General features: G+C 33.7%; 1 protein-coding gene across 1 annotated transcript; it reads right to left on the reverse strand.

Moving 5' to 3' along the window:
* Positions 1 to 4035: 4035 nt before the first annotated feature.
* On the reverse strand, positions 4036 to 5649 carry LOC126831853 (transcription factor Sp9-like). The gene has a single exon (XM_050562489.2). It carries the CDS (start codon positions 5620 to 5622, stop codon positions 4393 to 4395), a length of 1230 nt encoding a protein of 409 aa, XP_050418446.1. The 5' UTR covers positions 5623 to 5649; the 3' UTR covers positions 4036 to 4392.
* Between the last annotated feature and the right edge of the window lie 7123 nt (positions 5650 to 12772).

Here is a 12772-nt window from a genome sequence, read left to right on the forward strand (position 1 = left end):
GTCCCACAAATGTAAACACTCTTAAGAAATAGTCTGATGTTTAATAAAATGTATATATATTAATTAATGTTAAATCTAATTCGTTTATAGTTTGATATAAAATGAATGTATGAATATAATGAAAATGTAAAATGAAACCTAATGAATTCTTGTAACCTGATGGTTTTCGTGAATAAAGATTATTATTATTATTATTATTATTATTATTATAATCTTTATCTTGAATAACCTTCTACTTACTTGAATAATTGTTTACTTAAAGGCTCAATACCACTCTTGTTGTAACTGAATAATATGTCCCAATCTTTATTCTGGTCAACAAATTGTACTATTTTACAATATTCCAATTAATTGATGATACAAATTTCATCTTAACACACCTAATTTAAAAAATTGGAAAAATTCAACTAAATGATTTGAAAAGCCTGACGTAAAGCTTTTCAAATGTGACTTGGATTTAAAAATATTTTTAAACCCTTTGGACAAGTAAAATAGGATTTAATGGATAATTTACACAACAGGTAGGACACTAACGCATCTAGTACTTAGAATAAGGCTATTTTTTTATTTTCTGGAGCTGTCAAGCCAGCAAGGGTGTTATTGTCCCTTTAAGTTCTATGTTCAATCTAAAACTTTCCATCTAAAACTGGAATAATTTTCCATCTAAACCTGGAATAACTTTACTTATTCCAGTTTTAGATTGAAAACAAACCTACTTAAGTTATCTAAAACATGAATAATGATGTTGTGTTTAAGTTCTATTTTCAATGGAAAACTTGAACAATTAAGTGCTTAAGTTATCTAAAATTTGAATTATCTAAAACTTGAATAATTTTGTGCCATTATTGAAGTAAGGAGAAAGTTCTATTGAATAATTTTGTGCTTAAAATATTTTCCATCTAAAACATGAATAATCTTGTGCTTAAGTTCTATTTTCCATCTTAAATTGCAATAATTAATTGTAATAATTAACTGCGCCTATCAAATGAAATGGTGTTTAACGACCTATTGTTGAGCACCGACAGAGCTAATGAAGACGGGCATACGCCATACAATGTACTCTTATACTGAATTCCAACTGTCATGTTTTCGTCCTTTCTCGATCAACACAGAGATCGATTGTGCTAATGAAAACGAGCATACGCCACACACTTCGCTATGAGGGAAAACTGTGGAAAACTGCGACACTACAATCTACTCGTATTTCGAATTCCAACTTTGTAAAGGGGACGTCGTTTTTGCTCCCATCCTATGGACTAGACACTAATCCTTGATATGCTCTCCGTTCTGTGAAATCATGTCCCAATTTATTTCCTTATTACTTCAACCAAAACGGTTTTGAGTAATCCGGATTCTGAATATTCCAAATTACGACATCATTCAGCGGTCCCGTCACACGATTTGCGTTCAACGAACATTGGGATAATCCGATCTTCAATCAGTGGGTGTTAACCGACAAGCAATCGCCAATCAATTAACAAAAATTCCAAATGATAACCCAAAGAATAATGTAATATTTATTTCTAACCTTGCCATTAGTTCTGGGATTTCTTGGTAAAGACAACATTTAATATTCGATATACGACATGTTCGCGATAACAAAGTTTAATTCTATCTTGTTCCATTATAATCTCGGGACGTGTTTGATTATTTGAAATTAATAACCATGCTGCTAGTTTAAGACCGGGCGTGTTTGGCTGCTCCGATTCCCACCGTAATTAAAAAAAACTGATATTTGTTGATATAATAATTTTAATTTTACTTCCAATAATTTACAGTAACAATAAAACACAAATATTATTTACATATTTACACCATAATAAAGCTACAAATATTTTACAGATATTCTCAGAATAATACAAACTATTTATTCGACCCCAAACAAACCCGAACGTAAGGACATTTAGGCCCCAACCAAACCCGAACATCAGGACGTTTAGGCCCCAAACAATCCCAAATATTAGGGCATTTAGACCCCAAACAAACTCGAATATTAAGATGTTTAGACTCCAAATAAAGACTAATATTAAACGGACATTAAGTAAGATAAGATAAAAAGCAGACAGTTCTCACTATACTATGCTAGCCTCGATCGTCATTACTACCGTTGGTACGATAATAGACAAAGTCTCAATTATCCATTTTACTTTAAATCAGCCATCACAAAACGTATTCAAATCTACTAAATATGGTATCTTATGGTCTTGATAAATTAAGTAATGTCTAATTAATAATTTAGATAACATTTATGGCTTTAAAAAAGATCTACAATAGACAGATTCAGCTCCTGGATAATGGATGTTTAAGAAATTTAGACGAAATTCAATCCCAACACACCACCAAAAAAATATGTCAGGTTTATGGAGTACAAGATAAAAATAATATGAGTAGAATCAGATACATACATAAAAAAATAACACAATTTGAATGAGGTTGTTGAAAACTAAGATAAATATATATATAAAAAAACAGAGACTATAGACTATATATCATTCATGTAATTATAGTTTCTTTTTTAACGTAAATTTATCTACCGTATCTGGTTTCTATTTGTTAGATTAAATTAACTCAAACTCTTAAATTTATGCAACAATCAAGTGTGGGGCGGACAGGGCTGATTCAATGCGTGGTATTACGATTAGTGGAATAATAGGAGCCGAGGTGGCTTACTGAGTAAGATGTTAACTCGCTAATCTGAAGGTCCCGTGTTCGATCCCGGTGCTAGCCGAAAAAGCTCATTGGGATTTTCAAGCGTGCCCCCCCCCCCCCACACACACACACATACTTTGTCAGTAATAGTAATGCAGTGGCAAGAAATAGCGTACAGTCATTCAGATGTGACAAAAAACCAAGGTGTCATGTACACATTGGCGTGCTCGTAAAGGAGACCTTGGCAGGTTTGTCTTCATTATCCCGGTCGGTGCAGACCAGTAGGACATCAGAGTAACCGGAAGTCAAACAATGGCTCTTCAATTCATTTCCAATGTTATTTCAGGATTACGACTAAGAATAAGATAATTTAGTCTTTATACAAAATTATATTACCCTTTCTTACTTCATCTATCGCATGTGCTGGATTTATTAAATCGCATAAAATTTAAGTTAGCTCAATCTGAGGGTGCAAATAATTTAATTGTAGATGAGGGGTCTTTTTATTTCACTAAACAATTTAATCTGCCGGATTTTCAAGTTTTAACCCAATTCAAATAAGACATACATAATTGAAGTTCAGAATTTTGTACGCGTAATTTTAACTTTTATAGGAAATATACATAAAAAAAAACTTTTTCTAAACGTTCCACAAACAAAAGGTCCGATCTGATGTACAATAAAAATACAACAATTTATAGAACCGGCATATTATTTATATTTAATCTAAATAATATATTTTACAAAGTGGGACACCGAAATAAAAACTAATTTGAGACTACGAGGTTTTGTTTTTATTTGCCAACGATAATAAGAATGTAAACATCCTAACCGTAATCATCGCTGGAAATCTGAATCGAACAAAAATGTGAGTACAAACTTACTAATTGCGTTAACCGCAACGCAACGCACCAACGAATAATTACCAATTTTGTCAATACAGGATGATAAAGTTCAGAAAAATAATCGCCGATAAAAAAATCGCATAATGTGTGTAATACCATATGCTGGTAAATTATGGACCATGTTGGTTAAAATGTAATTTATGATAGAAATGTTTAAGATAAATTAATAAAAGGTAAAATAAAATTTCCCACCTGGGAAACAAGAACGATCATCATCCAATATCTAGCAAATAAAGTAGTCTCGCATTCATCCACTTGTCATGCGCACAAACAAATAAAACTTTTCCGAGGCGCACACGAATACTTTTGGTTTGATATTTACAGCAAATAAGACAGTTCGGTATATTTTTTTTAAATGAAAGTTTTATTGAAACTAATATCAATGTCAACTCAAGAACTTCAAATACCAGTCCAAATAAATCGGTGATAAAATGCCCCCCCCCCCCCGCCCTCCCTCAGGTCACACACACCCACACACACACACACACTCTCTCTCTCTCCTCTGCCACTTCCAAAAAAGGCATAACTAACCATTCTTGACATTAAAAGAAAGTTTTACTGAAATGGTAAATCCAAAACTCCAGGGATTTCGTTTCATTCTTGAATCTAGTCCCACTGCATTTCAACGGGGTATACCGTTGCGGAATTTTCATTGGTCGCACAATATAAGCACGAAGAAGGCGGCGTGCTAGAACTGATGCTTGTATCCGTGGGGTTCAGTGAAATGTTTTTTTGTGCATGGAATACGATATCCGAGCGCGGATACCGACGATATAACAAGTTCATAGAGCACTAAAACACTTTAAAATATAAGTTTTGGTTGATTTTGGATTTGATTTCACAAAGATTTCCTCGACTCCTGAACAATGTGGGACGAGCCTTTAACTATTCCTTCGTCGCCAGATAAATGTCCATTTTCTGTATCACTGGCGCTTCCCTCTCCTTCTTTACCTTCAGAATGTGTTTTTGTATGCTTAGCTAAATGGTCACTTCTCATAAACTTTTTGTTGCAGATCGGACAAGCAAAACGCTTCTCCCCCGTGTGTGTTCGCAAGTGTCTCTGGAGTTCGTCCGATCGAGTGAACCGTTTTCCGCAGAATAACCAGTTACAGACAAACGGACGTTCTCCGGTATGCCAGCGGAGATGTGCTTTAAGATGTGATGATTTGTTGTAGACCTTCCCACAGCCAGGTATGTGGCAGCTGTGGATGTTGCGCTTCCTGAGATGTTCTCCTGCCGGACCCAGTCGATCAGCTTCATGACAGTTAGGACAGTTGCAGTTGGACCTGCCGGGATATCGTCTCTGGGTTCTGGTGCCGGCTATACTGGGTATGCCAGGTCTGGTGAGGAAAGGACTGACGGTATTAGGTGAGAGCTCGGTTTGGTTGGTCAGCATGGACTTGTAGGTGTTGTATGTGTCTTGCAGGAGATGTTGACCCGAGGAGTAAATGTTGTTGTTACTGGAGCCTAGAGCATGGGTTAGTGAGTATTCCGTGGAGGGATAGTTAGTTGTAATTTGGTTTCTAAGAGCAGCAGTAGCAGCCGTTCCTGAAACATCCGTCAACCAGTTGGAAGCATTGGTGTGAACATCCCACCAGGCGGCGCTCCCGTTTACAGGATTAACCTCACTCTTTATACCAGTAGGATGGCTTCCACTGAAGGGCCATGTATCGTACGGGTGTCCGGCCAGACTGTGCATCCTCGTGTAAACGGTGCCTAAGCCCGAACTGCCAATGTTCCCATCAGCTGTTGGCGGTATCTTCTGAGGTAAACCTGTCGGGGAGCCCTCCGAAGGACTGTAATTTGTCGAACTGTTAGAATAGAAGAGATCATTATTTAAGGTGTTGTTAGAAGCCACAGATGAATTAGTGGAGCGGCCATAACTTAAATAATTACTAGCTACTGATGTAGTCGTCAGACCCGAGGAGGTTTTTTGGTTCGACAGACTGTTGGCTCCAGGCGATGATCCCGGTTCTTTCTTCCAGGGATGGAAACCTTTCGGTAAACTTGGATCTGTTAAGGGCTGCGGACTTTTATTGTTGATTTTATTATACTGAGCTGTTAACATAGCTAGGGGTGTTCCACCTAATGGATGCGGTTCCTGAAAAATAGAAAACAAGATAATGAAATGAAATAAAATGGGAATTAATGTCTTACGTTTCTACTGGAAGGTTCGTTTTGCTCATAGAGCGGGCATACAGACTAGTCTTACTCCAAGGAATCTTTAACGTGTTGTCAACACTGTACACGGGACTCGTCCGAACGACTAAAAACCCTTTTTCGCCATGACCCCCACCCCCACCCCACTATCTTGCACCACTTACAATGGTGTACCAGATTTGAATATCCTCATGAATTTTCTAGGTGAACACCGGGATCAAATGCCGAGTCCTGGATATTGTGCGAACATGACACTCATCAAGCCATCTTGACTCCACATAAAATCATTAGCACTTACAGAAAATTTGTCAAATATTGCAGAATATATTTTGTAAAATTTAACAAGATTAATAAACGATGTTAATCTGTTTAACAGAATTATTTCCCTTTTAATTTATACTTGATTTAATATTTCAATTTTAATTTTAAATTTACTTTTAGTAATTATATGAAATTTGTTCTCTTGTGGAATTGTTTTGTTTCATATTTTAGTTTCTGTTTTCAAAATGAAGTTTATAATTTGTCTTTAACTTAGTGTATTAAACACAAAAACATAATATGGAACACAATTACTATTTTAATTAAAGCGACGTTTCGTTGGGGGTTCTCTCAACGTTTTCAAGTAAATGATAACGAAAATAATATACTTAATGTATATTATGAAATAAATATTATGTCCATGATTTATATCTTAGTTGGAAATTATGTTTACATTTATTCTACTTGATATTCGAGGTTTGTTTTTCTTCATAAATACACAATCCTCTTGTAATATATACAAAAACAAAAAATAGATTAGACAGCAGGTTGCTTGAAATCTTCAGGTGATACGAAATAGGATATGATATTATGTTTAAATATAGATTTGTATGTTTTAATGAATAGGCCAGTTGTAAATACTGTAAGATGTAAAATGTCAAAACGTGTATTATATAATTCATTTCATTTGTGAAAGGCAGTAAGCTCCTGTTATCTCCTCGTCTAATTTGATAAGTTATTTTATGAATGAGACGGTTGTTAACGCGATCATGTGTATATACCAACATGTGTAAAGTGTATATACCAACATGTGTAAGGTGTATATACCAACATGTGTATTACAATGTACTATATTTCTTCCATAGTCGGATACATTATAATATCATCTTTAAATAGATCGCTATACTTGAGTTTCGAAATAACAACACTAATAAAATTCATTATTCTTTTTTAAAGGGCTTGTGTTGATTGATAGGTATCAGACCCAATAACTCACGCCATTTGACGTGTTATTTCGGCCCCTCAAATACTTGATAAGGTTCTTGTTTATAAGATCTAAAGAGAGGTCTTGCTGTGTACAAGGGGGTGGAATAATTTACGCCATGTTGACCACCCTTATAGCCGATGATGAGGCCCTAATAAAACCTTTTCTACAGTCTAGTTAGTGCTCCTATAAAGATGCGTATCTCTACAATAGGTGTTGGGGTTATTGTCAAGTCCAGACTAAATAACTGGTGTATTTAAGATGATCGACACGGTTAACTAGGGCTAACGATCCCTAGAAGGGGTTTAAAGATGTCTAAACCTGACTTTTATTAGGGTTATTTACATTCGTTTTTTACACTGGTCCCATGTTTAAACACAAATAAAAAAATATCAAAGTGTAACGATTTATCATTTCACAGATCAACTTTTATCGGATTCAACAGTTTGTGATCGGCACATTTGCTTTTTTCGGACAACAACAAATTTTTGCACAGCTTAATTCACGCTAAAATGTATTCAGACAGATTATTAGCATTTGATCAAATAAAATCAAAATATGAGTGCTAGATAATCTCCCGACATTGATTCAATCATGTTAAAAACAGATTCATCAAAAGATTTAGAGAAAATTAAAGGCGGCGTTGATGGACCATATTCAATATATAGAAAGTGAAAGGTTCACAAATTTTCAGTGCACCATATTTTTGTAAATATGTTTGGTCAGGCCATCGAAAGTATAAAAGAAACGAAACGAAATACAGATCTGTATTTTAATCAGATTGTTTGTCAAATGGCGATCAAGGGTTTTATAATTTCCTTTTAGAACACCAAATGTCACTTCTCAAAATCTTGAAGAAAGACAACTTTGCTTTGAGTCGAGTCAGTTTCCCTAACTTTATTTATCTTTAACGAATATTGCGCATTTGGTCGAAGACACGGAATCGCTTTCACACTAAGTTTTAAAAATTTCACACAACCTCGTATGCTTTCTTTGTCTATGCAAATGAATAATTTTAATATTAAGTTTTGTACCGACACGGAAACTTATGACCACCGGACCAACAAGCGTCGGTACAGGTCTAGCGATTAAATGGGTTTGGCACTTCAAGGAGCGACTGGAAATTACAAGTTACGAAGTTTTTTTTTATGAAACTAGACAAGTTCACCGGATAAAAACACGAAACATTCTGGGGAAATAGTCTTCTATTATTATTATTACGGAATTCTTGACCCAGTGGAAACTCCTCTCTAGAGAAGAGTGCTTTAAGATTAATTTCGTTATGATGCAAATTTCTGGAAATAATTTAAGTGTTCAGATTATAAAAACCAGAGTGAATGCTCTTTTCAGAATTTGTAGGTCCATTTTAATTTCCTGTTATATTATATGAAAACAGTGGTTTTAACTACTAAACATTTGGCAATGACAGCATCTGGGTTCAAGATATTTTCAGTATTCTGAAAGTAAAGGTTGGTTTTCTGATGTTTTCTGTTGATAATTTATAGTGTATACGAACAGTATTATAAAATAATTCATTGTCTATTTCATCACTGATTCGATGTTATGGGCCTTAATTCAAGGGTACTTCGGGAAACAGATAGCTGAGAGTTCTTCAGATTTAAATAGGGTTTTTGACGAAAGGCGAAATGGCGCGGATTAATAAAGAAAGGGGGTAGAAATAAGGAACCTAAACTTATACTTATCATGGCCAAAGTTCAAATTCACAAAATATCTGGAACCAAAAGTCTTTAAGAATGATCTGCTCCGGAATCGAATCACAAATTCTATCATTAGTCTTTTGATTTGTAATAATATTCGGCGCGGGGTTAGTTTGTCGTCATATTATTGTCTTAAAAAACATTTCACCAAAAATGATTCAATTCAAATCAGAAACATGTCGTCATCAATCAGTATTTATTTATATTACTTGTTAAATTTATATTATTTTAGAAATTATAATAATTTGAGCTCTGGAAATATTCTCGAGTTCATTGTTAATCTTCCTATAACATCATTTATTGTAAACAAATATTAATTTGGTTGCAAATGGATTTTAAAAAATGTGTTTTTCAAACGTTGTATTTGAGAAATGCTGAAGTTTGTAAGATGGAAAACGTTTTTAGAATTATTTGGGCTTTTCGTTTAAGATGCTAACAGTTAGACGAAACCTGGGAAATCACGCAGTAGTTCGTTTTAAATATATGACAGCCGCTAATGATCGTAACATTTTTAAGTTTTCGGTAGAGATTTTAAAATCTACTTCACAGCATGAGTTCATATTGTTCTTATTGTTTTGTAATTGAACGGCGGAATCCTTTTGCTGGCGGAAGACGAATTTAAAATATAATCTCTTTGACCCTCCAGAACAGAAAAAAAACATGGCTTTCTCAGATTGATGCCTACTATTATTATAAATTTCAAGGATTATACATTTAGAATAATTATCGGGTACTTGGCTTTCCTGAATACTGCTAACTATTAATTAAAAACCCTTTCAAAGCACTCGACAAAGACTGATCCCCTGTTACATCCAATGCGCGATCGACGTAAATAAAAACAAAACAAAAAACAAAAACCAAAATAAAAAATTGCCGCCGCACCGCAGAATACTGGGGAACTAATTCTTCAATCTGTGTTGAAGTGTCATGAAAATAAGAAATCATTTAAAGGTTGAAGTTGCTAATTCTTATAATAAGTGTAAAGTAATTGTAGCTAAGCCGAGATAAAATCACTAGTTTCTACTCACTGTTAGTATGCTAGTCGCCATTCCTGACATCCAAATTGTTATTTTCAATTCTTTAACACGAACCTAGTTTTTACCCGACTAGTGGATAGAAAATTATAGCCTGCGTCACGCCCCTTAATCCTAATACGCCCACTTTTGACCGACAGCACGTGGAATACTTCGGTTAAACCAATCAATGCGGCCGATATCTGATTTGAATACATGTCGTGAGACGGCTCTTGTTTAGTGCCGTATAATTGCAGATTTGCGAAGCTTTTGATTCTGCGAGACTCACAGAAATTTACGATCCGCATAATTATACCTCTTGACAGTAAAGAGTTCGTCAAGCCTCGTTATGAATCAATGACTTCCGGTTGAGGAGATTGAACGGTGCTCGGATGTAATTTGGTCGAGTTTAATGACGTATAATTGTTCTTGTGAGTGAAAACAAGGCTATTATCCTCGCTAGCAACAGAAATATGAACGTCAATACCAGTTTATTTTATTAATAACGATTCTTACATTTTTTTCAAGGTTGTTCGCTCGAACAGAACGCCTCCCCGCCGACATTCAATGTTAATATTCAGGAATTAAGTCGTTCATAACAATCGAATAATTCAGAAAAATTTGATCATTGAAGTTATTGATGTGATTTTATTGATATCCATTACCCAGGGGGAGATAATATTATTAACCGCTACTCTTATAATTTATATCAATAAAAGAGTTTATAATTGAAAGTTAGAGAAGGCGGGAGAGATTCAAGAGATTTCTATAAATTATCTTATTAATAGGATATAATAATCACACGTCGATCATGATAATATTTATATGATTTGATAAAAGAGTTTAATTTCAGCAGATTGTAATAAACTAGAGTAATTTGTAAAGTTATTCATTTGTTTCTTGTGGTTTGTAGTAGATCGTTGTTTATTATAAAATCTACATAATAAATATAATGAAATGAGGTTTAAGTTTTTACTTTATACATGCGCTGATGGGCGGTTTCCAGGTTCGCGATAAAAACAATTTGACATGTACATGTACACCTCCATTTTTAAAAGTCGACCTGTTTAATGGAGTAAGGGAGTCGACCGGCTCCACATAATCTACCAAACACCAATCAGACATTTTGTTTATTATCTTCTTCTCCCTTTAAACTATTGTAGAATATGATATGTGTTCTATAATTTACAGAAATGTTCTCGTTTATTAGAAACAGTTAACTCATTTAAAACCTTTCCTTTCAGGCCTGTTTCATTTGGATCCCTTTATTTACATTCCAAAATTACTTCTTTAGAGATAAATTTCGTGTCTAGGCGTTTAACATTAAAATTGGTGACTGGATTTCACATTTGAAATGAAGACAAAACATACAGAAGATGATATTGAATCAAGTTTCGGTCAAGATTCTGCCCGATTCGCGTCAAACCATAACAAATTTTTTAAATGCGAACTGTTATACATCTCTGAATTATTTTATTTTTAAATTTAAATGCGACAGTCAGACTGACTGAATGTTCAGCGCTATAGAAAACGATTATTATAATATATCTCGGGATTATTTTATTTTAAAGTTTTAACTTAGCGGTCATTTAAGATCTTTATTGTTTCCACACAGGTAAAATAGATGGTTTTAAATTTTAAAAAAATGTCTCAATATATATTGATAGTAGAATAAGAAGCCAGAAGTTGGAGAACATTTACAAAAATGTAAAAAAACGGTATATTGTGAGACATTGTGATGGATTTCATAAAACCCATCCCTTTTATTCAAATTAAATACCAATAGTTTTACTACGTGTTGTCACTGTGATTATAGACCAAAGATCTCGTGTTTTACACAAATTTATGTAAATCTTCAGTTTTAGGTTTTTATGTTATTTATATTTTTATTCGAATATTCTATAATCTTTAAATCTCATTCTGTAATTGAGAAAGTTATTAACAGTACACAAAGTTTTGGAGGAAAGAATGACTAGTTTATAACGTTATACACCACAATATAAGGAAACTATTTTTATGTGACTCATGTAAAATATATAAGCCTATATACTGTGACTAGTAAAATATCTTTATACATTGACTAGTACATATCATAATATAACGTTATAACGTAAACAAAGATTACCTTTATAGCTGGGGAGAATTTGGTTTCCAACATATTTAAATATATTTCTGGGGATATCATCAAGCTGAGATAATTATAGAAAGCACTTGATAAAATGATCTGGTGGTATTGTTAGTCTACTGTAACCAATCAATCTACTCTAGAATAACCACATAGTTCCATAAACTGTTCAAATATAAATACTAAATATAGTTAAAAAAAAACACTTCACCGGTCTAGTCAATTCTTTCAATTTAAATAAAATCAAATACACTGAAACTTCGACTTGTATTGTTCTCGGAGCCGAGGCGGAAATTGTTGTAATGAGATCCGGCTGTTTTAAACGCTGACAATCTTATTCACTGTTAAAAACACTTCTTTCATTCTAATATATTCATTAATTAAAATACAGATCCAGCAACTACAATCTCTCATAATATAATAAATACCCTACACGCAAATATTTCAAATTTAATATTTCAATATTTGAAAAATGTCACAAAATACATTATTTTTACATTCACAATCAGAACTTAATCGCAAATGTTTCTATATTTTTTCAAAATTCCTATATCTCCAGATCTGAAATAATTTCAAACTTAATTATAGTAAGAAAGGTAAAACTGTTTTCTCTGTACACAAATAGAATCCAGCAAGAGATATGAAAAACTCTCTATATCCTCCTATTATATCCACTTTGAAGTGTTAGTCCTGCTTCCTTCTGATCCGCTGACAAATCACTGGCAAGTATCGGACCACTTTTTAGCCAGCAGACCTTTCAATGAAGACTGTAAAACTTTATAGTATTGGGTTTCGTTTTTTTTATATACATGGTGCGGACCTGTGAGTAAACATCTTATCGTCACATATTATATACTTACATACTAGATATACGTACACGTTTAGATCTAAAGCTGTCAAAAGCTTTTATCCTTTTCACTGTATATAAGTTATAATGATATAAATTACTTTCCTATTCT

The sequence above is a fragment of the Patella vulgata genome, chromosome 9 (assembly GCF_932274485.2).
Source record: "Patella vulgata chromosome 9, xgPatVulg1.2, whole genome shotgun sequence".
Classification (NCBI taxonomy): domain Eukaryota; kingdom Metazoa; phylum Mollusca; class Gastropoda; family Patellidae; genus Patella; species Patella vulgata.

Excerpts from the sequence above, each read along its gene's own strand:
- LOC126831853 (XM_050562489.2), bottom strand. The coding sequence starts at position 5,622 with ATGTTAACAGCTCAGTATAATAAAATCAACAATAAAAGTCCGCAGCCC.